The sequence below is a fragment of the Hirundo rustica genome, chromosome 6 (assembly GCF_015227805.2).
Source record: "Hirundo rustica isolate bHirRus1 chromosome 6, bHirRus1.pri.v3, whole genome shotgun sequence".
In the NCBI taxonomy this organism is placed as follows: Eukaryota; Metazoa; Chordata; class Aves; order Passeriformes; family Hirundinidae; genus Hirundo; species Hirundo rustica.
In genome coordinates, this window is record NC_053455.1 from 30,248,280 (window position 1) to 30,275,980 (window position 27,701).

The 27,701-nt window shown below is 39.2% G+C and overlaps 1 protein-coding gene across 2 annotated transcripts in view; it reads left to right on the forward strand.

Annotated features, from left to right (window-relative positions):
* MAP3K9 (mitogen-activated protein kinase kinase kinase 9) overlaps positions 1 to 27,701 on the forward strand; it is a 62,051-nt gene that overhangs the window by 1,651 nt on the left and 32,699 nt on the right. For both annotated transcript variants that reach the window (XR_005701318.1, XM_040067233.1), the window contains exons 2-3: positions 3,693 to 4,106; positions 26,503 to 26,683. Coding sequence is in view for 1 of the 2 variants with exons in the window: in XM_040067233.1 (XP_039923167.1) it covers positions 3,693 to 4,106; positions 26,503 to 26,683 (595 nt within the window). In the remaining variant the exon portion in view is untranslated. The remainder of the gene's footprint in view (positions 1 to 3,692; positions 4,107 to 26,502; positions 26,684 to 27,701) is intronic.

Consider the following 27,701-nt stretch of genomic DNA (forward strand, 5'->3'; position numbering starts at 1 on the left):
GATTTTTATTTTTTTTTTCCCCACACAGGGAAAAGCTGAGAATGAATGTTTATTAGGTTTTGCTTTTGAGATACTTAAGAGAACTTTTTGGACCCTGAGCTCCCATCCTGTTTTGAGTGTTCAAGTTCAGGCTTTATAACTGAATTCTCCTGTCTTGATACCTCTTCTATGGTTTGATAGTTCACAAACAGTGGTGGAGTTGTACCTTCCCCGTTCATCTTTGCCTCACTCTTGCCATGCCCCAACAGCACTACGCTACTTCTCTTCTGTCAAGTCACCAACCATATGTTCATGACAAAGTAGAATTTATTGCCAGAGGTTTGTATAATGCTTAAAGAGTATGGGGTTTTTTAAAAAGAAACAATGCGGTTTGGACATGGATTAAAGTTGGTTGCCATTGAATTGGATTGTCAAGTTGAGTATTAGAAATCCTTCACAAGGAATGCTATCCACTTTTAGAGCTGATGATGTTAATTTGGTAGCTGTTTGGAATAAGAATCACCATCTACTGTTTAATACTTCATAGTCCAGTTTTGCAGGAGTGATACAAAGTGTCGTTCTGAACATGCGCCTCGGCAGAGAACCTATTTTTACTTGCTTTCCTAAGTTTATCTATATATTTAATGAAAATTTGGGAGTGTAAGTCCTAGAGATTTTGCTTCTGCTAGGAGCTGTACTAGTGTAGCTGGTAATTTTAGCCATCCATGTGGTCTGCTTGAATCTTGCCTTGGTGAGGATAGGTGAGGATGAATCATAAAAGTAGCCTGTAGGGGCTATCAGGAGTGGGTCAGCTTGAGGGACTCTCATCTGTGCTGTGGGCTCTTACACGCTTTAGACTGAATTAAACACTTTAATCATATGGTATAATAAGGGCTGATTAAACAGCACCTACTTTGCAGTTGTCAACATGGCCACTGGTTCATGGTGTACAGGCTCTGTAATTCCTTACTGGCCCACAGAGGAATGAGAGCACTTCCGTTCTTGAGTTCTGTGCAGTCCTGCCCAACACATCTGCCAAATGACACCGGCATTAGTGTGTTTAGAAATGTGAAGAAAAACAAGTATTTTGTGCCTTGATATAGCTGTATAACTTAAACAATGAAAATGAATAAACAATATTTTCAGCAGAAAATACCTTTTAAAAACCCTAAACAAAACATTTTTTAAAAAAATAAGTGGGCTTTTTTCTGGAGAAGGTACTCAGGAGGGTGAGCTGGCCAGTTTGCCTTATAGAAATATACATTTTCAAACTAAACTAAGGTCATACTTCCAGATAAAAGAATATTCAGTGTCACCTTAGATTTCAGGTGGGAGTTGAACTCTCTCGGTTTTACATCCCACCCCTATTAATTTGTGCCTCCAGCAGGAATGTGCTTTTTCTGATGGAAAATGGGTGGTGGCACACAAAGTGTTCCACTTTCCGGCCCTTCGGTTTCCTTTGCCCATCTTGTTCTCCTGCCTGCCACCTTCCTGTCGCGCTTCTCCCCAGCATCGGGGCGGATGGGGGGAGGTGGTGAGGACGGGGAAGGCCGAGGCGCTGCCTGCGGGGCTGTCCCGTTCCCATTCCCGTCCCGTCCCCGTCGCGTCCCCGCTGCCGCCGGAGCTGTCCCTTCAGCACCTGCGGGCCGGCGGGCGGCTCGCTCGGCGCCTCGTTGATGTCCTTTTACCCGTGAAATGCCCGAGCAGAACACCCGCCGTGAACAGCACCTGAACGCTGTCTGTCCGGAGTTGGCAGGACAGGCAGTCACCCTGGTGGTGTGGATTGCGTGTTTGTTCATTTTCAGTCTTTTAGCTGACCTTGTCCCTAGGAGCAGGTTAATTGAGGATTCTAGCAGTGCTGAAATTCTATTGGTTGAAGAAATAGGACTCAACAGCTGATTTTCTTTAGGTCTTTTATTAGTGAGGAATACAAGAGTGACTCTTCAGTGTATTCTCAGTGAACAGGGCAGTCTCACATCTGGAGTTATTGTCATTACAGTTCTGTTCTAAAATTTCAGTGTTTCTGGTCAGAATCTATTGATGTTTACTAGTAATCTCTGTCTCAAGCATTTGAACACCAAGGTTGCTACTGTAGGACTGAAATATTCTTTGTTGTGCAGATCCTTGAAGCTCAGAGTGTTACTCAAAATACATATTCACAGTAGCAGAAAAAGAAATTCTCTGTGTTCTGGACTGGAAGCGACCTCTTCTCCTTCTGGCAGACTTTCTTGGTCAGAATTTTCTGTCTTGTTTCCCATTAATCTTTTATTTGTGGAACACTACGAAGAACAGCAAAGGCATCCTTATTAAACTAACTCATAGGTTTGACTAACAAAAGTAAGCGAACTTCTAAAAATCATGTTCAGGAAAGGTATGGCTCAGACCAAATAAAAGCCTGCAGATGTGGACAACAGAGTTTGTGTTAACTCCATACAGTTTTGTGACAGAGTTTTGTACTGTGGGCTTATACGTAGGAAAGGCATTTGATTGGAATGAGGAGACTAGTTTATTTAAGTGGGATCTAACCTGCTCCCTTACAAACTTAATTTCCTTTCTACTAGATGAAGCAGGGGAACCATGTCAGATTTGGCATTTCAAATGCAGGAAAGTATTAAAAGACTTGGTGAGTTTTTGTTTAAATCTTACATTATGGTACTCTTCCTTTAAAGCTTTTTAAAACTTCAGTGACTGTAATTGGTAACCATTGTGAGACAGAGTAACATCAATGGTAGCCTACCACTGCTGTAAATTAAGCTGTGTCAACATGTTTTCATTGGTCAGTATGTGGAATTTTCATTCTACATTAGTCAGTATTGGATGGGTTCTTTTGGCCACCCATATAAGCTGTGTTTAGTGTGCAGTTGTACAAGATACATTTTCTCATTGCTTTTGCTTCAGGTGCAATTTGTGTGCTGAATTGAGGCAGCTGCATCTGTAGATTTTTTTCCTGTATACTATATGATGCCAATTAGCCCTGAGTCTCTGTGTCAGCCTGTAAAGTATAGCTGTCAGTGTATGGGAATAGGAAGTTTTTGTAACAAAAATGCAGTATGCATTAATCAAGAAATGTTTTTCTTATTGCTCTGTACACTCAGTATGTGGTTTGATCCATCTGTTTGTCACACTGTTGTTGGTAACGTCAGAGCTGGTTAACAGATACCTTGTGGGGAACAAATCTGCAAAGCCTGGAGAGGTGTGGAAGAGTAACTGTGATTTGGGGAGGACTAAAAGATTGCGGCAGTTTAGCAAGAGACATACAAATAAGAGACAAATGGAGAAGCAGATGTGTTTCGTGTTGTTTTAGCTGTTTTACATGAAGCACTGTATTGTGAACACAGCAAAGATTAGTTGGTGAGTGTGTTTTTCATTTTCAGAACCTTGTACTGTCATTCAGGTTATCCTTAAGGGAGGTAGGGACAGGGGCATCAGTATTATATGGGTTTAACTGTGGTAGGAGAAGGCTGTTTTATTGTTTTGCCATTTACGGTGAGTCCTTCATATTAGTTTTATGACACTGCAAGGTCTGTTTTACCATACTATTTGGCACTAAAAGGTTGTCAGAAGTGCCCACTGCTTTCCTTTGTATTGCTTTGGAGTGAACGTTGGCCCTTCCTCCAAGGGCAAGGGTGAGGTTGGCCAGCATGGACCTTCAGCTGATGTACAGGCTGTGTAGTTGCTAAATGCTTACATCTTTTTTTTTCCTCTTTTCCTAGTCCTAGAGATCGACTTCTCAGAGCTTGTTCTGGAAGAAATCATTGGCATAGGGGGCTTCGGAAAAGTGTATCGAGCTGTGTGGATAGGAGATGAGGTTGCTGTCAAGGCAGCTCGCTATGACCCTGATGAGGACATCAGCCAGACCATTGAGAATGTTCGCCAAGAGGCCAAGCTCTTTGCAATGTTAAAACATCCCAACATCATTGCCCTCAGGGGTGTGTGTTTGAAGGAGCCTAATCTTTGCCTGATCATGGAGTTTGCCCGCGGAGGATCGCTCAATAGGGTGTTGTCTGGTAAAAGGATACCTCCTGACATACTGGTGAACTGGGCAGTGCAGATTGCCAGGGGAATGAACTACCTGCACGAGGAAGCAATTGTTCCCATAATTCACCGTGACCTCAAGTCCAGCAACAGTAAGTTCTACACTGTAAACAGTTAAGGTGCTGGGATATGATTTTGGGGAAAAAAAATCATACAAAGAAAAGACGGGAGTAATGTTAATTTAGTGATCTTTTCTTGTGAACCACTGTATCCTCTAATTCAATCCCAGAAGGGTTTATTTTTATACAGTATGGTGATTCAGATCACAGGAAACATGTAAATGCTTTCACTCTGTAGAAGCTACTTAAATGATTGGATGCAAAAGCAACTGTGAATGAAACATGCTTTGCTACTAGTTCATATAGTGTCTAGGTATTATTGGCAATTCAGCAGACTTCTGTATGTTCAAAAGCCTCATTGAAGTTAAACTGCGTATTATTCTTCCCCTTTTTCGAAGAATAAATGCTTCTTTGTAAAGGTAAATGCTCCTAAGCTTTCATTGTACTTGAGAGATTTTGCTGTATAGATGAGATGCAAGCCTGTTTTCCTTATGGGAGATTTAACCTATCCCAGCTGAACTGGATCTTCTCTTTATCCATCACAGAGCTAGTGCCGACAGAAACATGAACTCATGTGAATAAAATGGCCTTGTACACCCAGGACTTCATCTGATATTTGTGGTGCTTTACATGATGCAGCTCACCCATTAGAGAGCAAGGGGGACTGAACTTTGGTAGCTAGGATTGTGGAAATCACGGTGATTTCAGCTGCTCTGTAATACTGACAGCATAGGTGTTGTTCTTGTAATGTGTCTCTTTTCACAAACTTTAACTTCTCAAAGTCAAACACATGCATAGAACATTATTTATGAGTGTGAGAGCAAAGCGCTGCAGTGGTTTAAAGATCATAATCTCTTTTCCTGATGCTGCTATTTAGCCTTTCTCTCTGCTTGTCTGTGTCTACATGGCAGGAGCAAACACAGACCTGCAGGTTGGCTGTGGTGGTTTAGATTAGATTGGGTGTGTTAGTATGAACTCATTGTCATTTATGGCTTGAGTTAATAAGAGGCTCTGTGAACTGGGTGGCTAGGATGCAGGCATGTGTTTCCTTTTACTTTGAGGGCAGGGACATTAGCAAAGAGGTTGATTAGAATTTTAATATCTTAAATAGATTTACTAGCATTAACCATTGCAGTGCTGTAAATTTCCAGGCCTTGCAGTATCTTCCTATGGTTTTTTGGCCTCAAATGTTGTGGCTGTGAATTTACTTGGTTGTGAAGGAGTAAAGAAAGTATTATTAGTTCTTGTTAGTGAGTTTGCAAATAGGAACTATAAGAGCCTTCAAGTTAGTTTCTACAGTATTGTTCTTACAGTAACAAAGTTTCCCATTTTGTTAGAGTAAGGTATTCTTAATGTCAATAAAGATTTCCTGATATCTAATCCCTTCCCTTAGAGATGGCAAATATATGGGCATGTTGATAAATGCTGTAAAATTGAGGAATGATTTGCTTAATTAATGAATGACTGGCTGCATCTGTGAATAAGAAATAATTGCCTTTCAGTGTTGTGTCTTTCCTCCTTACCTAAGAAAATATTTACTTGCTTGTGTTGCTAACAGGCCATTAAGGTTTCCTTGCTAAGGGCTAGCTGAACATTTTTGAGGTTTAGAATGAAAGTTATTTCTAAGACAAAAAACTGTTAGCTTCTAGTACTTCACTGTTTTATTCAGATCAGAGACTTCTAGTTGTAAAAGGGAAAAGCATCAAAAAGAGAACCAGCCCAACCAGAGTGGTATCCAGTGCACATCCAAACAGATATGGATGCTAAAAAACATCTGGACTGTCAGCAGCAAGAATAAATGTCTCTTGTCACAATGAATCAGCAGAGTGTAATTGTCCTGCACTGTAAATTGTCGGTGAGAAGTTGCTACATGTATTACTATAATTCCCCTCATTTGGGAGGAAGCAATAGTAAAGAAAAGAGGAGGAATGAGTGGGAATGCCTCTGAAGGGATTCAGAGATGTTCTGTGTTTGAAGGGGAAAGACAGAGAATTTACATGGTGGTTGTGACCAAGATAGCATCAGATCTAGTAGAAATGATGGGTATTGGAAAACTCTATCCCGGATAAGGCTGGAGCAAGCACTATTGCATTTGGGAGACTAAAGAAATGAAGGAGCTGGTACTGGAAGGAAATACTTAAGATATTTTAAGGAAAAATTATTGGTTTGTTTTTCTCTTTTGAAATAAGATAAATTAGTAACCTCGGGTACGAGCTTGACATATTGCAACAGCTGGTTATTAAACAAAATGGAGTTCTTCATTCTGTGCTATGTGATTGAAGAGAAATTTAAAAATATATGCTATTTTAAACATTTGAAATACATGTTCTTTTCTGAGTGTATCTACAGAGCAAGCATCATAAATATTAGATAATGACAATGGTGGAGCTTTTTTGTGGGGATAAGGGATTGTAGAATAAACAACTTTGAGCTGTAAGTCATGTCTTTCTTGATTACTCTGTCACTACTTTGCTGAAATCCCTCTTCTCTTATATGTAATAAGCATCTTAGAAATTTCTCTGCTATGTTTCCTGTGGAAAGCTTTTTACTGGTTTTGTAAAGGTTAGTGGACTAAGTATATTATTGCATCCTGATTAATATATAGCTTACATTTTGTCTGTTTTTCTGATAAACTTAGTTTTCTCAATTACTGTGGATACTGTGGATAGTGGAGAGCAGGTTATCTGGTTAGCTTTGTGCCTGTAGAATTACAAGCTTGTAGCATTTTCTTTGCACAAGTTACCACCCACCAGGTGACAGGCAGGGATGTGTCTGTGGTGAGGAAAGAGCTTCTGCTTGCAAAAAGTTGGAAAGGATTCTCGCAGACACATTTCTTACATGTACTAAACATCTACAAGCGCTGTAGAGCTGTCATGGGAGCATCAGCTGTATTGATCTACTGATTGGCACTGAGTAATAGATTGAGATTCTGGTACATCTCATCTGGCCTTCAAGCACCAGCTGGGATGTACAGTGTGCATCTGAAGCTGGAGGATGAGGTAGTTTGGGAGCTGGGGAACAAGATTGAGCAGAGTTGCCTTATTTAAAATGAATTTTTCTGCTGGAATAGGAGAAAATCAGAGAATGCCTTGTTGTCAGATGTCCGCTTATATTTAGGCAGGCACAGATTGCATAAGAACAGGACTTGATGATGAATCTTTTAAGCAGGTCACATTACATTTTGAACGTATCAAGTAGGCACCCGAATACAAGTCTGAGAAATTACCCCATTATGTAAGAATTTGGGAAAAAAAAGTCCTTTTTGATTTAGACTATTGCAGCTTGGTGGAATGAGACAGTATGTACCAAAAGAATGCTCAGAGTAGTAGTGAATATTTCTGGTAGTGTAATAAAGAACATAGAGTTTTAATTACTTTGGGAGATAACTTCAGTTTAGTTCATCTGAACTGAACTTCAGATGATTATTTGAAGATTCCAGGAGGTGTCTCTTTATTGAGATACTCCTCACCAAAAAGCACTCCAAATCAATTGTCTGTTATCCATCTTTTTTGGTTAAAAGAAGGATTCTTTTTTCTGTTCTATAGTTTTCCTTATTTTTTTTCTTCTTTACATCTAATGCTAATACATTTAGAGTGTAGGAAAAGTGCTCTGTACATTTAATACCATGTTTGCTTGAGGAAGATTTATTGTAAATCTTGAAGGTTCTGAGGGCTGCCTGTTTTATTTTGTTTGGGGACACAATCAGCAAGTGAGTACAGAAAGGTCTTTACAGAATGCATTGTACACTTGTGATTTCGTTTTAGAGACCCTGAAATTACTTTGATGAGTCTGAGTTCAGCTGGCAGTAAGTCTGGTAGACAAGTGTTCCGATTGCATTACCACCTCACACCTCATATGTCAGTCCTACAACTACATGAGAGAAAAAAGATAATTTAGGAAACAATTTGGTTCTGCTGTGTAAGGAGATAAGTATTTCTCTTTTTTATTTTTGGGCATTTGATTTAAGGGATTCAAGTTATTCCATATGAAAATTAATCTTTTTAATCTGAAAGAATCCTCAATGGCTGCTGCTGCTTCTCTTCATCTGGTGATATTTCCAACTGTTCCTTCTTCAGCTGTACATTGGTGAGCCATTGAGCATATGTGACAGAATCCTTAGTAGGGCTTTCCCAAAGTGAAAGCACCTAAATAATCTACATGCTGAACTTCAGCAAAAAAAGCAATTAGTAATGCCCACTGAAGTCAACATCACTGCACTTAGAATAGCTCTTAAGAGCTTCCCTTTCTTTTCTCTCATCTGTGATTCAAGTCTTATTTCTGGTCAGAGAGCACTGCTTGGCATATAATGCTTAGGATCAAAAAGGGACAGTCCTGTTGGTTTTAGTGAAGTATTGTAAATAATGAAGTTGGTCCTTTTCTGTCAATGTTAGATATGCCAGCATTGCTACAGGAATAAAGCCAATTAACTAATACTGTGGAGAGCTAGCAAAAGCATATTTGATTTTTTTTTGACTGTCTCAGCAAAACATGTTTGTTATTTGCACTACATTGAAAGATTTTGCTGAGGGTGTTCACGCCAGTTAGCAAAGTGCTTTTTAGAAGTCACCATGGTTGTGTTCCTCAAAGTGGCACAGAAGATTAGCAGCAAAGTGACCTCGGCAAGGTCAAAGGGAAAGGACAGAGGTCAAAATAAATCCTAACAATTCTGATTCAGCCAAGTCAGTAGTTCTTCCTTTCAAGTTATTTGAAATCTTTACCTGTCCTACTTTTTGGACCACCAAAGCTACAGCTTTGCTTATTTAATGTAGTTAAGCCTTCATCTATTTGTAAAGATGCCAGTAGAGCTGACTTTCCGTATGGTCTATGGATAGTTTTTCCTAGGTCTTAAAATATTCCTTGTTTTTTTTAATTTTAATCCAGTCATAGCTGACACTCTTCTGGTGGTCTTTTCAGAGAAGGAAAAGTACTTGTAAACCTCTTCCTCTGTCTGGCAGGGGTGTGGAAGAGAGCTCTTCCAGGGTCTGCTGAATGTATGTTGGAGGAGCAGTTTGGAAGTCTGCACTGTTGTTATTGCTGTTTCTAGTACTCCAGTGTAATTTGCTGACTAACCCACCAGTGTTGTACCTTCTATCAGAATGGATTTCCTTTGTCAGTGCAATTAAATGACTGAGTAATGCTTCATGTAGACTATAGTGAAGCTATTTCAGTGATATCTGAATGCTTTTCACTGGGTGGATAATTGATCTGGCCTTGGTTGGGTAGTCCCTTGGCTTGTGAGAGGAAAGTGGTAAAAAGGTGAAATTTTTTTCTGGGGGGGAGGTGGTATGAAAGACAGCAGCTGGGAGATGAATTTTCAGGGAGCAAAAATCAGTAAAACCCCTTTTTTTGTTGTTTCCTTTTTTCTAAGTTTAAAAATTGTGTAAAGCAGGAATCAAGGCTTTCAGACAGCCTGGATATACTCCTAAGGCTGATTAAAGATGACTTCAGGTTCTGCCCTTATGCAATTATGTGATTCTATCAACAAGCTATAAGATATTGTTGATGGTGCATAACTCCTAGTTCTGGTTTCTCTGCTTATATTTCTCTTTCTCCTCAGAGTATAATCATTTGTGCTGATATCCTGGTCTCCTGTACTGTAGTTAAAAAAAAAATCCAAATAGCCATAATTTTTTGCATGTGGTAACATGATGAGGAAATTGATGCCATTAATACTTCACATTTTCATTGAAAAGAATGAAAAAAAAGTGTATTATTAGTGCAGAAGATGTAAATTATGCCTGAAAGTGTTGCTAATTATTAAGATGTTAAAATACCAGGATTCACAGAAGTAGGCTGACGGTTTTGTATGTTGTACTTTGGTACTTTGTTCAATTTTTCTTTCCTTAGCTTTTGTAAATTAGTGCAAGTTCATATTTTCCTCTCAGAGGGGTTTGACAGATGATTTCTCAGATGATTTGAACAATTTTCATATCTTAGTAGATTTCTGAGAATTCCAAAATGAAATAACATCTTCTGTAAATAGCTTTAGTTGAATATGGATTAATACCGTCACTGTTAAATGCAAGTCAAAATATGAAGTTGTGATGAAATAAGTTTGATGTCCACAAGAACACTTTGGTATCCTTGTGCCCACACTAAGTAGTAAAAAGGGGATTTCACAGATGGAGTTTGCTACCTTCATAGACAAGTATGGAAAGAGTACTACCTCTTGTTTTTAAGAAATTAAATTGTGTCTATTGCATTTGAAAACCTAGCTAATGTCCTTGTCATGTAATTGAGCCACTGTATACATTTTTCACAGGGTTCTCTCTGCTCCTAAGAAAAAATAACTTAAAGTTGTGGTGTTAAGCCCTTTATTCAAATTGTGCGTATGGAAGCATAGAACAGACCTAAGCAGCAGGTGTCCATAGGCGTCCCTGAATTTGCCATCTGACCATCTGTGCCAGAGAGATCTGTGTTCTTCTGAAATTTCTAAGGAGCTAGTTAAGGGTACAAACATCTTTTGGTATTTCTGGGAAGCTAGAATAATTCCTTGATCTCTTTTTTTTTTTTTTTTTTTTTGGGGGGGGGGGTGGTGGAGGGTGGTGGGTATTTCTTCCACATCAATAAATTTAATTTGAATTTTGACTGACTGACTTCTGTCAGTAACTTCAGTTTTGCCTTGCTTATCAAACAATTCCATTTAGAATTTCAATATATCTGAAACAAACTCGCTCTTGAAGTATCAGACATTAAAAACAGTCTTGCTCTTTGAAGTGATGATTCATCACTCAAGAAGATGCTTTAATTTTAAGTAATATCCCATTTTGAAGACTGTGTATATTTCCTTAGGACAAGGGAAACCTTAAAGCTGTTTGAAAGAATATGGGGTATAGCACATGGTTTTAAGTGGCTGCTTTTTGGTACGTGTTTGCTCTTAGATTCTAGGATAGTTTGTCATATTGGTGTGACTTTGCCAAAAGGTTGCCAAAGTTGATGGGCATGTCTGCTAATTGCTTGTTAATTGTCCAACTGCTAATGGCAAGTCTTCCTCAGACCCAAGCTTTTTGGAGATACGAAAAAGAAATACTAACAGAACCTCATGCACTAAGAAGAAAAACTATTCCAATGCATTCCATTCAGAAAAATATTGTTTGGTTTCATCACTGTTTAATAAGATCAGAAAAAAGAGCTCTTGCCCACAAAACAGTAAATCTTTGTGTCCCAGTGTGTAGAATGGTCATTATGGCGGTAATGTCAGCGTGGTGCAGCATCACTCAGGCTCCTCTTGGGAGAGAGGTAGCCAGAGGACACGCAGCCTTCCTGTGAACCATTTGTATTACTGCCACACACAGCCCTTCCACTGTGCTTTCTAAAAGGATTGGAGTATTGCTCACGCATTCATTATAACACCATTTTTTATTAAAAGCAAAAATACCCCCCCAAGGGAGAACGTGTTATCTTGTGCACATATGGATTCCAATTTCTCTCCAAAATTCTGTATGTGCTTTGAATGCTGTATGTCTTACATCTGGGGTAATTTTCACAGCTACAAGCCAAGCTCCCAGTTTTCTGTACATCCATCTCTGATGTGTTGCGAAACAGGCATCTGGTTTTTGCTTTGGCCATTGGGAAGTGTTAAGATCTACTGTTTGTATTACAACTGGAAACATCTAAAACACAAGCATGGCTTCCTCCTTGCCCATGCGTAGACTAATTGTTGAGATGTGTAGCAAATGATAGTATGCCAGCAGCTCCACTTACTAGTAACCGGTAAATACTTTTACCACTAAGATTTTGTTTATTACAAAGTTTCTGTTTTTAAATTGGGGATTCCTGGGAGGTTCCTGATATACTATAGAGAAATGCTAGTATGAATAATTGCTGTAAGGATGGTACATATAAGGGTGGTGGGATGTATGAGAACCAGGCCGTGTGGTTCTACCTACCACAAAAGCATTTCTCCTTTATGACTATGGGCCTATGGAAAGATGTTGGAGAGTAGTTTCTTTTGATTTTGCATTGTTCAAGGATCCTGAGAATAAGAAAAATCCCATAGCTTTGAATAATAGGACTCGATATGCCTAATTCTGCTTGTTGAAGTGTTGTCAGTCTTGCCCTGGGTTTATTGATTAGCTTCTTCTTATTTGATGTAATCAGTCACATAATGTGTGGTTTTGATATGGTTATGATCATCTGGTAACCACAGAGTATTTCTAATGCTTCATCAGGGTATTGTGTAGTTAGAATCTTTAATCACAGGGTAAGCTGGGTCAAAAAAATCCAACAGTAATGTAGCACATCAAAAAGTGAACAGCTTTTTGATAGCTCTGTTGAATGAGTTATCTTGTGTGGACTTTCATGTACAGTGGTGCAGGAATAACCTCTTTCTCAGCAGCTGGCAACTTGTTCTGCTCACCTTAAGGTCAAACTCTGCAGTATTCAAGAAATTCTTGAGTTTTACTCTTGTCAGATACAGCTTGGTGTTGAATGTGCATCTAAGAGCCTTTTAACATGTTCTGATGAATGAAAATACAATTCTATACCTTTAAAAATATTTTAAATTAAATCTGAATTTTAAAACCCCATAAAGCACCGCAGCTTCTGGTGTGGATTGTGCTGCTGCCTGTAAAGTTATGTCTTTCTTACCTTCTAGATTTTGGAGTACCAGCTTATTCCATGAATGAGTTGGTGTTGGTGTTATTTACTGTTTCATAAAGGTGTCTTAATTGAAACCAATACAAAACAGTTTGGGCTACCTTTTTCCATCACGAATTTCATGTTTATATTTGCCTGGAAACAGCTCCCACTGAAACAGCATTATTATTAGATCTCTTTTCAGGCAGTCTCTTGAGTGACAAATGATGAATGTCATTCATGTGATTTTACTCTTCCCTTTCCTTTTTTTTATTGTTGCTTGATACAGTTCTTGATTTGTTGCAGGCTTTCAAACTGATGTGGTTTGGCAATGCCCTGTGTTGAGTACCGATGTAATTATATTTTTTCCTTGGAGAATTTAACTGATTATGAAGAGCACAATAATCCATGCCTGAGCTAGAGGTTGTTCCAATGTCAGCAATATGGTAGGATTTAGTCTGAAACCAAAGTTGAACAGCTCTATTTTTCCCAGAAACTCACCTGAGCACTTGAAGTGTTTTGTACAGATCACTAAAGCAATAAGACTTTTTACGGCCTGGCTAGGTGAAAGGATCGATTCTAAATATATCGGGGCTTTGGAGGCCTTTCCTCTCCCCTCCCCCATTATACATTAGCTCTTTAGAGTTACTGTACTGCATGGCTTAAAATCCAAGAACTGCTGTGCTGTCACATCCATCACTTCCTCTAGGTTGATAGAAGAGGACAGTCATGCAGCTTTATGGATTTGCTGAACCCTGACTCGTGCCCAGTAATTAAGAAGGTATTGGTTCCAAGGTGTACACATATATATATTTTTAATGTACTCTTGCTGAATGGTTAGTAATAACAGACGTAATACTTGCTCATTACTAGAGGCAATATTTGTGGGGTTTGGTTTGGCTTCTAAGATGTGAAATTTTGAGTGGGTCTTAAATTCTGTCCTCTCCAGGATCTAATGCAACACTTAGCCTTCTGCCCTCAAACAGGTATTAAAGATGCAGTCCTACTGAAATGAGTGGCAGAGTACCCAACAGAAGGTAGGTAAAGGCTACATGGGGAAAGCCCGGCCTTATTCCATCCGAAGATCTGTTAATCACTTTAAGTACTTTGAATGCAGGATCAAGAGCAGATTGCTCATTATCTGGATACTTGTGAAGCAAAGCTGTGCTGGCTGATTGTGGAAGGTAGAGCTAAAATTGCAAATTAGGTTTTGGCAGACTGCTACAATATGAGGTCTCAGTTTGGAGAGGATTTTTGAAATCCTTTCCCAAATGCTTTGTTCTGTCCTCAAGACAGAATGCCAGTGTACTGCCAGTAAGACTTAATAATTAAAAAAAGGATTGCCTGGCAACCTCAGTCCTTGTTCTGTTAGCAATAGCGCTGCTTTTTGGACATGTTAGGCAAACTGCAGACTTGATAGCAATCCTCTCTCTCTCTCTGAGACAATGCAGCAGCATGAAGCAGTATATTAAGGCTATCTTTTTATCTAACATCCAGTATTTACCACCTCCAGTATCTGAGCTGGCATGTATTTTGGGAAGTTTTGCTTATTTATAGGAGGGGAACATAGGATTGGAGCAATCAGAGTAAGTTCAGTGAAACAGTCTTCTATGCAAGAATATTTTTGTTTCATCTATTAATGCTTGTCTCATTCAAATAAGGACTGTTCAAAAGCTACAGGAGAATGTTTAATATTTGTATAACTATAGTACCTTCTACATAAAAACCCTGAAGATTTCAGACTGCATTGCATTTCTTTAGAATACAGAGGAGCTTTTAATTCTTTTTTCAGATAAAAGCAGGTAGAAAAAGTAGTAATTGTACCATGCAAGAAGCAAAAGATGCTTATCTGATTTTTCTGAATTAGTCTTCATTTAAAAGTATTAATCCACATTTGCCTGAATTTCAGTCTTGCAGTAACTGAAAATATTTGGTCTGGAAATAGATCTAGAAGACAGTGAAAAGGGATTTGTACCAAGTGCAAATTATACCTGTTGTGGGGAGATAAGTAAAAATATTCTCTAGGCTGAAATTTTCTGTCCCAGCTGTGAAATTCCAGGCTCTGTGTGTGTCATAGAAGAAATTAAAATAAAGCCCCTTCAGAGCTCTCCTTGCTTGCGTAAGTGTTCTGTGGTCTGAAAATCATCCCTTAGAAAACATACATGGTTGAGTTAAAAGATTCTGTGATGAAAACAAAGTTTTCTATATCAGATTAGCACAGTTTTGGACATACTCTGCTGTGGGTGGGTGGCAGAGTCTGGATCCTGTGGTATTACTCAGTCTTTTATCTGCTCTGGCAAACCTTCTACTTTAGTAAGCCTTCAGCTTTCTTGGGAAACTTGTGTTAAGCAATATTTGGATAAATTTGGATTTGTTTGGAAATGGAAATATTTTCTGTTTCCTTCAACTCTTGCACTTGGAACTTCTGCTGAATTGGTGGCAGACAGAAGTTTTAAGGTAGCATGTCCCTGTATGGGCCCGGACTGCTCTTAAATCATACCACAGAAATGGCTTGCATTATTTAGAACAGAAACCCTGCTCATGTTTTGTAATTAAGGATCTTGGAGTGAAACAGCATTGGTTTCCATAAAGGTTTTACTTTGTTTTTTCATAAAGTTCCTGTACCTGGGATTTGGTAGACTCAGTCTGATCTATCTCTTTACAGTACCTGAATTATCAAAATGGAGGAAGTAGATGGGCTCATGCTTATTCACCCTCTGACCACTTTTAGTAGTTTGCATTTTGGTATTTTGCATTTTGGTCAGTAAAGCCATAGTAGGTTGTTCTGTTTTCAGGATGGAAAAAGAAATAAAATGAGTCTAGTATTCCCACCCACAATGGTACTCCAGCCAGTGGTCTTTCACATTCCAGCTATGACAGGGTAAGCATTAGTTCCCTTCTTTATAGTTTCCAGTTGGCCTTAGTGATATTGAAAACAGTGATTGTACAGTAGCAGATGAGCAAAAGCCTGTGGGAAAACAAATCTGATACTTGGCTGTTGTGTCCATTGGTGCTTCAGTTGCTCTGGAATGATCTGCAAGAACACTCAACTGTGTCAGAAAAGTGTGTTATTATTCTGGGAGAGAAAAGTCGGGCAAAATAATGTCATTTCATGTGAGTTTAACTTCCCATGCCATTTTTAAGCCTATGAGGTCATAACTAGTGGTTGTTTCACCTCTCTTCAATTTTAACAAAAAGAGAATAGATGTGAAGCATTGGAAGTAAAGCCGAAACCTTGTTTAGAGTCCAGATAAAAAGGGGAAGAAACTTCGCTGAGTCCAGCTAGTTAATGATTTAAATATTAGAACTGAATGTTTCTACAGCAAGTAAAATAACAATGACATTTATCTTATTTATTATAGTCCTTCCTGCTGTCACTCCCACCCATTGCTGTTGCTGCCATCTTAGCTCTTGGCTTACGTCAGCAGCTGATGTGGCCCTAAGAAGACAAAAGCACTACACAAAGTAATGGGTAGTGGCTGCACAAATGGGTAGTGGCTCCTGGGAATGGGTGTGAGTGGGATATATTTACAGGCTGAGTGCTTTTGCTGGAGATTTTCCGCTTGTTTTGATGTGGCTGCTTTCTGCATTTGTACAATGTTGGGTGACAAAGCATTTGACCCACAGTAGTGCTTAATGTTGGTGGGGACCCAAACAGAACTATTCCAGTGCACTGACACTTAGATGTGTTTGGGCATATCCAGCACCTTTGAGGGTTTCAGGCCTACTCAACTCTACACCATCCAGTTGTTGTGTCTGTTTGGTAGCTGGCAGTCAGAGCCTCACCACCCACTTTGTCTCCAGGTGCAGGAACTCCCTTTTAAGCTCAGGCTTGCTTGAAGTACGTTGATATCAGTTTATGGCAAAAGTGCTTCTGATACTTTGTTCTCCTGTTGAGGGTTAAGTTTCCTGTAGAATTTTTCCCCCCCATAAGTTGCTAGGAGACTAAATACTGATAGTTAAAGGGTGCTCAACCCGGACAAAGGAAGTTGATCACTTAGTTTTGGGGGAGGGAAAAAGCTCCCGGGAGCTGAGGGTGGTGGGCTCACTGCTCTTGGTTTGCCGGGGAGAACAGTAGGGTAACGGGTAGCTGCCTGGAGTCCACGGTTAACGGAGGAGTCTGGTCCTGGGAATTCTATCATCTGTTGGAGCGCCCAGGAATTCGGAGTTTCTTCGCTGCCCTGCTGGATTTTGGGTCAGCCCGGGTCCAGCCGCTGCGGCTTCTCTGGCACTGCCCACTTCGTCTGCCAGGGCACCCCCCTCCCCGCCGAGGACAGTCCACTGCTTCCAGCCATCAGTGCCAGAGTTTCCACCGTTTGCCCCTGGAGTTCTTGGTTCTGTTTTATTATTATTATAATTGCTGTTGTTGTTTGTCTGTCCTGTTATAGTCACTAGTAAAGGACTGTTATTCCTTTCCCCATAGCTCTGACTGAAAAGTTTTTTTTAATCTTCCAAATTTTAATAACACGGAAGGAAGGATTTGAATTCCCCATTCCTAGAGAGGCCTGTCTCTCCCTAGCAGACACCTGTCTTTTCAAACCGGGACATCTCCCAACCTGTTTCAAAGCACCGATATTCACCCTAGCATGCTGGAAATGCTATTGAATGGTACGTGTCTCCATGAAAAATTGATAAAGCTTAAAAATATAACAGTAAAATACATGAATTAATGTTGCTTTATTACTAGGCAGTAATTTTTTTCGTGGTCTGCCTAGAACTGTTGTATTTCAATGAAAGAATAGGAGTTATCCTGGCACTAAAATATGACTGTATTGTCTCCACTGGGAAGAAGTTAACGTGGAAGTTAAGTGTGAAGCCAGCAATCATCCATCAAGTTAGAATTATATCCTAGTGTACCAGCTCTTTTCCCCCACAATAGGTTTCCTTGTCTTCTAACCTTATTCCTTACATTTTTCTTTCTCTATGCTTTCAGTTTTCATTACACTCAGTCCTGCTCTTATTTCTTTTTGTATTTCTCCTTCACCTAATTATTGTGACCATTTCCATCCGGCCTGAGACTCATTAGCTAATAGCTTTCTATTCTTGTGTTCCTGGTTTATTGAGTAGCATCACACACAGATAATTGACTTGGTGTGAACTGCAAGCTGGACCATACAAGAGACTGTCTTAGATGTTTTTGCAGTTCTTTTTTTTTCACATCCCTTAATACACACACACATTCTCTGCACTGGGTGTGGATGGAATTGCAGGGTAATCCTGATTTCCTTGGTATTGTTTTTACTCACTTTTGCCTTCTAAGTCAGGAACTTCTTTATTTTCTTGGTGTGCTGTGTGCCAAATGAACTGGGAATACAACAGCAGAATAGTTGAAAAAGACGGAAGACAGCTTTTGGTATTCCTGGCTGTTCATACTATTTTGTGGAGTAGACAGCAGCCCCTTCTACTTTGATAGATGAAAGTGGATTATTTTTGCTGTGGAAGATCACACTGTGGTAGTTCCTTCCTGAATGTTCTACTTCTGAAGTGATGAGTCAGCTGGCAACACAAGCAAAGCAAAGGAATATTCTGTTCAGCACTAAACTATGCAGATTAACCTAATCCTTTCTCTAGGCTCAGAAACCAGAAAAAGGCAATTATGACCATATTTTGCTGCCTTGACACCGAATGTTGACAGCTGAGGAGCCATTTTCTACCTGTTCTTTGATGTTGCTAGCAACTGGATCAGAATATGTTGAAGTGTTTATTTTTTCTTACTAGTTGTTCCCCATTGCTTTGGCCCACTGGACGCTAAGAATGCTGTCCTAAAGTGTATCTGAAAACTAAACCATTCCAAAAGAAACAAGCAAAAACCTGACAGTGTTACCGCCTTCCAGGGGGAGTATCAGTTTGTGAAACAAGGTTATAATATATTTCCTCATTGTGCTGGTGTAATGTGAGCAGAACAGAGAATTAAAACAGCAGCTGTTAATTTTGTTGCCAATTTTTTTTTCTTAATTTACCTTGTGAAAAATTTCCTTTGGTGAAAGCAGTCTACCTCTTTAAACTGTCTGTTTTGTGCATACTGGAGGTAGTATAGCATTGGATTAAAAATAGGAGGTATATGACTGAGGTTTTATAGTGACCAACTTGAAACCTAAGTAAAGATTCATTATATTTGGTTTAGTGATCAGATTGAAAGATTTGCTGTAGATGGTTTTTCTGTTTGTGTAGGATAGAGGAGCGTGTTTAGAAGGAGAGTAGATGGGTTTATGAAGAAAATTAAAGGAAAGGGATAGAAATGTATGTATACTGGCAGAAGGAAAGAGATTCAGACTTAGAGCTTCTAGCATAATTGGAAAGAGGAAAACCTTTTTAATACAAATAAGTTGGCTTAAGCAGAATGAAGAGTATATCAACAGTGCAGTTATTTGCATTGCAACACTATAGCAAAGTTCAAAATATTCCCAAAACAAAATTTGCTTAGCAGTTTTTGAAGTTCCTAATGCAGTGGCTAAGAAATAGAAGTGATACATATTCAATGTGGTTTACCCAGTCTCATAGGGTTTTTAATAACATAGGTACAAATAAATCAAAGGACATATAGTTTTATGCCCCTCAAAGGTTATACATCTTTATCCCCTATCTTTATCTTGTTTTGGTGTATCCATATGCCTGCTCTTATGTCTTTCTGATAGATACATGGGTAGTGAAAATACAGTTGTATAATATCTGGAAATGATGTCTTACTTGCATTAAGGCTTTGGGTGTTGGTCAGTGATGTTCACCATTGACTTTTCAACTGATTCAATGATTATTAAGGTGAATGGTGCAAGATGCAATGAGAGATGACCTTCAGATGCCTTTGTGTGCGAAGGGACAGTTTTACTTAAGACTTATTTTACAGTAATACCAGTTTGGCTTACATTAGCTCTCCTCCTAATAGAACAATATATTTTTGACAACTTAATTTTAAAGATGTTTAGACCACTGAGGTAATCTTGGAAGGATAAGTAAATTGGTTTTCACCAGATGTCTCTCTAACATCTTATGTGTAGAGGAACTTCTGTAATTGAAATAGCTTGTTTATACCAGACCACAGAGATCTACGTGGCTTGAGTAAGCACTTAGCACAAATATGCTTCTAGTCATGGCAGGCTCCTGTGGAGTGTAGTTGGGGCACATATATTAGACTTATGCCTGGAATCCCCTTCTGTAGAGGCTTTATCCTTTCTCTGACTGTTTGGAGCCTGGGAAGACTGCCTTCTGAGATGCTGTGAGTTGGTTTTATGTAAGCCAGCTTTCATTGTAATGATCCACATCAATAGAGGGGGGAGAATGGAAAGGAGAAGACATTCACCTTTTGAACATGTGAGGCTGTGGCAGGTATGCGTCTGTTGCAAGCATGCAAGACAGAATTTCATCTCTATAGAAATGTATATTACTTGTCTACAGGGCAAACCTTCTGTAGTTTTATCTGCTCATTTATGGCAGAGTTACAACTTGGCTAGCATTTAAACTGTTAATTTTTGTAACTTCAGTTTGTGTTCCTTCAGAATTCGTTTGATTATTTGGTCCTCTGTTTTGCTTCTTAGAACTAACCAGTGGTTTTGGTACTGTACATGATATTGTTAGTAAAATTTGGAAGATGTCAGTATTTTCACTTCAGTGATTTCTTCTTCTGAAAGGCATCTATCTCCATAGTGACTTGTGATGATGAGACAGAACTGAAGATCCAGCAGTAAGAACTGTGTGAAGGCTGAAGGATATGATGGCATTTTAGAAATCTTAACCAAGTTGGGTTTTTTATTGCTTTAATACTAAGGCAGATGTTTTTTCTTTCTAGTAAAACACAATAATTTGGAATTTGGTAGAACAGGAGGAAGAGCTGAGTCAGTGTCAGATAACACTGAGTCAGTTGTACTTCAGTGGATCTGTTCCTGTGATGTTTGTTTTCAATACAAATCTTTGTTTAAGCAACAAAAGCATCTAAGTTGGCCCTGGCTCTAGAAAAGAAATCCTCATTCTTCTTGAAGCCACTGATACACAACTGTGGCTCACAAAACTGAGAATCAACTTTTGAGATCTGTTAGCACTAGGATCTGGGTGATTCCACAGGCTTAAAGACTTTCAGTAAGACTGACATTGGAATCTGTGGAAAGCCCACTACCTGTTAATGTACATACAGAATGGTGCTAGTACTGGGGAAGGTAAGTTGGCTTTACCTGACCTCAGAAAGTTGGTTTCCATTGCATTCAACTCTGTTAGAAAAGCTGCTAGCTCAAATCACAGACAAGCATAAGAGGATACTGGGTACATCATCTGTTTTTTCAGTTCCATACTAAGTAAGAAACCATCTTTAAATGGTACCAGCATTTACAGAGCTAACACCCCATCACTCTTTGTACTCTTGAAACTGGCATGCCAGGCAGTGTTGCCTTTCCTCTTTGTTACTGCAACTTGTTTTGCCCAGAGCAGAAGCCAAAGCATCATGTCGATGGAAACCTCTATCAAAAAGTACTGAAAGTAAAACAATGGCAAATTAGGAAAATTTTCACAAGAGTCTGATAGGAAAATATCTTGAGGCTTCTTGTAGGGCACCAAAGATGTCCTTAGAATATGGAGGAAGCTCAGTAAGCATTTTCATTTCAAAGAAAAAGCACTATCTCATCATAACCTAGATAAGAGGAGGCCTAATATTTCTACCTTTATATCTCAGCTCTCTAATGTGCCTTGATTGACTGTTGTCTTTCAGCACTTGCAATCTGCCTGGCTCTCAAGGGATAAAACAGTGGGGTCATATCAAGGGTCAGTAATGATTCTTAAAAGTCCATGTGGTAATGAAGTTCTTAGTACATTCTTAGTGGTTGAAATTACACAGTTTAATAATATGTTTCTGTATCTGGATGACTGCCTGATCTAAGTAAGGTCTTGTGAAGAGATACTAAGGCAAATTTGATCTTACTCATTCTGCACTGGGACACATGGAGGTATTGAAGAGCTGTCTTGCTGGACAGAATTTCTGTAAGCTGTAATTAATGTCTCATTGTCAAATACTTATTTTCTGTAGGACAAATTCGAAGTCTTTCAGGATTGTGTGAAAACATACCTGAGCACTAATGGATTATTACATTTCACCCAAGGTTGCTAACCATTTTAGTGTTACTTTAAGCCACCGTGCTTTTCTTTGCACTTGCACAGTATGCAAAGAGCATGGTGATTTGCTATATTAAGTTGTTTTGCTGCAGCATTTGAATGGTGAAAGCTGTGTGAATGTGCTTGTAACACCTCATTTGCTTCACCAGTCCACTTTGCACACTGCTGATTCTTACCCTGCTACTAAAGATCAGCTTTTAGCCTGCGCTACAGAGGAAAAAGAGGAGCAGTACTACATAGCAGACCTTCATCTACAATTTGGCTGACTCTGTGCATGCACACAGGAAGAGATTTCTTGCATGGGCTTTGCTGAAACAGTGAAAGGCTGATCCACCACTAAAAAGCTGATGCACATTCTTCATGTTCCTGCTGGTTTGGATCTCATTCTTCCCTAGATGCTTGTGGACTAGGTTCAGTGTCTTTGCTGCCAAACAGTCTCTCTTTTGAAGACTGGGAACACGAAAGATTTTCTATTAAGTTTTCTACCTGTTTTAAACTTCTGTATCACCCACAGATCTTTAAAATCAGCAGACAAGATTGAGATTACTTCCTTGGTATATTAGCTGTTTTTTGGTGTAAGTGCTCTAAATCTGCCTGAAGTTGTTATGGTAGTGTAGTAGGTTCACCCTGGCTGGATTCCAGGCACTCACCAAAGCCTCTCTGTCACTCTCCTCTACACCTGCACAGGGGAGAGAAAATATAATAAAGGGTTCATGAGTTGTGATAAGGACCAGGAGAGATCACTCATCAAATACCATCACGGGCAAAACCAGACTCAAATTAGAAATATCAATTAAAATTGTTAGTAAAAAAATCAGAGCAGGATAATGAGAAGTAAAAGAAGACATGAAAAAAAAAAAAAATCATCTTCCCTCTTCCCAGCTCTATTTCCTTTCCTCACCAGCAAAGGGATACGGGGAATAGGGGTTATGGTCAGTTCATCACACATGGTTCCTGCTGCTGCTTAGGAGGAGGAGTCCTTCTACTGCTCTGGTGTGGGGTCCCTCCCACAGGAGGCAGTTCTCCAGGGACTTCTCCAGCATGAGTCTATCCACAGGCAACAACTCCACAAACTGCTGCAACACAGGTCACTCTTCCTGCACTCTTCCTTCACGGGGTGGACTCCTTCAGGCACAGCCTGCTCCAGTATGGTGCCTCCATGCAGTCATAAGTCTTGCCAGGAAACCTTTCCACAGGTCTGCAGGTCCCTGCCAGGAGCCTGTTCCACTATAAGCCTCCCACAGGGTCACAGCCTCCTCAGGCATCTACCTGCTCTGGTGTGGGTCTTCTCCATGTGGTCCAGGTGCATCTCTACATCCATGTGGTCGTCCATGGACTGCAGAGGAAGCTCAGCTCAAGTGCCTGGAGCACCTCCTCCCCTTCCTCCTGCACTGACGTTAGTGTCTCAAAGTTGTTCTCTCACATATTCTCACTCCATTCTTCCCTTGATGCAATTACATCTGCACAGTAACTTCTTAAATTCTTCTAAAATATGTTGCCACAAAGGTGTTACCATCACTTCCGATTGTCTCACCCTTGGCTAGTGGCACATCCATCTTAGAGCCACCAGGGATTGGCTCTGCTGGACATGGGGAAAGCTTCTAGCATCTTCCACCCCTCCCACTACCAAAACCTGGCCATGCAAACTCAGTACAGTTGGGCCAGATGTTGATCATCTGGCCACTGTTATCTCAGTCCTGAATGATCAAACCTGTTAAAAGAGGGAAAAGTACATTAACTCTGTAAATGTAAGAGCAGGTTGTGTTTGTGTTTCATGTATCTTGTTTGTTTTGTCATGGACTAATACAAGTGCAGAAGTAGTACTTGGAGACGAGGACTTGCACTGAGAGTATTAAACAAGGTGTGATAACTGATTGTAGGTAAAACTCAGAAGCAAATGAGACCGTGTTGATTAGCATAAGCATAATTGCAAAAAAGCATTTGCAGTGTCCTAGCAACCTTCTGTGTGTTCTCCATAAAAGTTAGGGGTTTTACTTTTTTTTTTTTTTTTTTTTTTTAAAGGAGGAGACTGAAATGAATTAATATTTCACCTATTTACAACTTCTTCATTGAAATTCAGGCAAAAACAAGAGGCGAGAATCAAGGCTTTTGGTTTGAAAATCTGGCAGATGGGCGAGGGAGACTCCTGGCAATTACAAGTGAGCCTGTTGATACTGAATGACACGATAAAGAGAACTGAAACAGATGCTGGAAGGAGATACCATTCTTAAAATTAATTTTTAAAAATTTGCATTGCAAGATTAATATCCCAAGCAGTTATTCCAAGGAAATAGAAAAGGAGCCAAGGATGTAACTAAGGAATCAAAGACTTGCAATAAATCCTTTTCTTTTGTTGTCCTTCTCTGTGGTCTTTTGTCATGGTAATTTTACTTACTACCCTGCATCTGACAAAAGAACAAGTTCTGGATAAAAAGATCTATGTAAGTACTAATTATTTTGTTGGAACTTAATACAAATCAAGGTAATTAGATTTAAATAACCTCTTACCATGAGGGTAGGTACAAAGTATGCATCAGCTGTGATGTATGGTGCTCTGTCCTGCTATTGAGTTCATTCAGACAGAATATGATCTGTGAACAATAAACTTGTTTGTTCGTCATTGTGATTATGGAGGGAAGCAAAAAAAAAACCAAACCCCCTAAACCCATACTTTCTTATCTCAAAGTTTTACTTTAACTTTACAACATCACTGTACATCTTTAAACTACTGCATTTAAATTTTAAATTACATTTTGTTATTCTGCCAGTTCTTTAGGCAGAATGGGTACAAGCTAGAAAAGGAAACACGATGTACATTCTAGGATGCTTTTCACTTTGCAATCAATGAGTGACTTGCTAACAATTTCTTTTAGCACTTCTTCATCTGCTAGAAAGAAGTTAAAAAGTTAGACTTATTTCAAGTAGAGGCCCATAGGAAAGCACCTCCTATACCTTGGTTTCTTGTGGTGGTTCTGTTGTGCACTGAAGTATTGCTCTAAAAATGCATATGCTTTTGCCAAAATGAAGAGAACAGTAACTCTAGGCCTCTATCTCTTTTCTCTGTGATTACAAAAATGGAGCATTTGGTCATGTTAGAAATTTTGCAAAAGAAGCAAGAACCAGGAGCTTAGCCATAGGTCTAGTTTCTTCACATCTTGAGTTGCCACAAAAATCTTTGAGGTAGTAGTTTGTGAATTCTGAAGCCTTGTAAAAGGCTAACTGATTATTTAAAAATTTCAAAGAACAATTTATTATCGAACTAAAAGCAGTATTTCAACATTGTAAACGTGTTACTTATAATGCAGAAGGGCTCAAGTAACACTTTAGGGTTTTATTTGGTGGGAACCCCCATTTTAATTATTGGAAGGAATTATATGCTTGCAGTCAAAAAAAAAAACAAAAAACCCAACACCCCACCAAACTGGGGAAAAAACCCAAACAAACAAACAAAAACATCCCAACCCGCCCCCCATATAAACTGTGTTAGCTTGAGACTGACACTTGAGTCTTTTCATGGACTGCTGAAAATGGTCCTGAAGATTATTTTCTGTAATTTTTGTGGCACATTTGCCTTTTATAGGTTTTGTTATGATCTAGGATGCTTTGATTATGGAGGTTATGGGGGTTTTTTTGTTTGGTTGGGGTTTTTTTGGTTTGGTTTCAGTTTTTTGCAATTGATGCATCTGTAGAAAAAGGAAAAACATCCTCATGTTTTCTGAGAAGCTGTCTGTAGTGTCTGTAATGACATTAAAAACAGGATAGCTGCATAATGATGGTGTGTAACTGGCTTGGTGATTTTTGATGTGAATCTTTGGAATAGTAGTAATACAAATATTTTTTTCTTTGTGGTACTTTGCAAAGTGGCTTAAAATTATTTCAGGGCTTATTGAGTTCCATTAGGTATGGAAGTTTAGTGCCCTCATAGTCTGTTGCTTTATGTTGCATTGCTGGTGCAACTCATGTGGTCACTTTGTACTAAGATAAAGGAAGAGGAAAACGGACTGCTGCTAAAGCAGAGTGGATGCTCGTGGGCTCTGGTTTACACTCAGTGGTGTAACAGTACAACTTTCCAGCTACAGAGGAATATGTCATATATCACAGCATTCTTGAATGTTTTTAAAGTTCTTGGGTACGGACTCCTTTGCTACTGAAACAGGATAGAAAAAAGTAGTTTCATAATGATGGGGGTCTATATGCATTCTGGAATTGGGCATGTAATTACTGATGAAAAATATGTTTTTTCAATAGTGATTAAAAAAAAAAAAATTGTGCATAGAGCTTCTACTCCTAACACATTTGCATGAAGGGTATATCCAGCCTCTGTGTGTATCTGGATTTACAAAAAAAAGTCCTCTAAGCAGTTCAAGAAAAAGATGCTATTACTGGCTTGCTGAGAGAGGATTAATTAGGAAATGACTTCCCTTATCTGGATTTCTAGAAGTTACAGTGGTTCACTTCCTCTTAGCCGAGCATTATACAGAATGACACTAGGTACTATATTAAATAATTATGTTATTACATATTTCTTCTCTGGGGCCTGGTACTTTGGTTAAATTTGAAGTTATTTGCTAGAGAACTGTTCGGTTGTCAGATGAAGGGATCAGCTTGGAATAACCTGTAATAGGGTATGGTGTGCTTCAATAATGAAAAGCCAGGGAAAGTCTTGAAATCTGGGGAATCTCCAGGAAAATCTTTTTTGAATAAATACTAGCTTTACTCTGCATACCTTTTATTCTCCCCCTCCCCCCCTTTTCTCCAGTACTGATACTCGAAAAGGTGGAAAATGGAGATCTGAGCAACAAGATGTTGAAGATCACGGATTTCGGCTTGGCCAGGGAATGGCATAAAACTACCAAAATGAGCGCAGCTGGGACATATGCCTGGATGGCTCCTGAGGTCATCCGCTCTTCCATGTTCTCCAAAGGCAGCGATGTTTGGAGGTATTGATTTGGCATTAAGTGATTGGATACTAAAGAATAATTAGACCTGCCAGGAAGCCTCTTTTGTATGTGAGAATGAGTAATGGTGAACCAAATATTAAAATTCAGGTCTTAAACTTTAACCACCTGCTTTCCATCTGTCAAGACTTAGCTCAGAGTTATTGTCACTGTAGAAACTAAGCGGTGAACCAGCCACTGCATGCCTCTAAATTTTTGTTGTTCTGTAAGTTTTCGTTCAGATTATTTAGGGATTCATAATCCAAATCCCCTCTGCTTTATCTAAACCAAACTTTTTGTGCTACTTTGGCTATTGACTGACATAATCAAAGGCCATAATACAATCTGAGAATTACTTTATTATTTTTACTGTTTTACATATGAAGTAATTTTGAAATATTTTGTTTTGGTAGTAGTCTGTCACTAATGTATGTGTACACAAACACACTGTACTTAATCAAATTCCCCCTGCTGTTTCAATCCAAATACTATGTTTTTCACTTTCATAATAATTTTATTAATTATTCTCACCCTTCTAGTCCTTCACATAGGGTAATAGATCTCTTATCTGGGTCCATCTGAGTATGTAATCCATAAATAGTGACTTGCATGTATATATTGTCTTTTTCATTCATGCACTGCAATTTTTGTGGACTAGCTAATATGGTGGGGAGGAGTGTAAGGGTTGGCCCATATACTTCCAGAAACTGAGTCTGAATACCACAGTTAAGTGGATTGGTAAATACAGAATTCAGGAAACAGCTCCAGGACAGCAACTTTTCTGGACGCTGGATGACTTAGAATTAGTACTGAACATCCAAAGCAGATGAAATAGAGAGAATTTTATTTTTCTTGTGGAGAAAAAGGTGTTGAAATGTCAGGATCTTTGTCTTCATAACAGTAAGATTCTGTTGCTGGCCACTGATACTCCTCCACCAGTGAGTGCATGCTGTAAAACCTGTCAGGATAATGAAGTAGCCCAGCTGGTAGGCTTGTCTGGCTGTTATGGCAGCTATTTGGT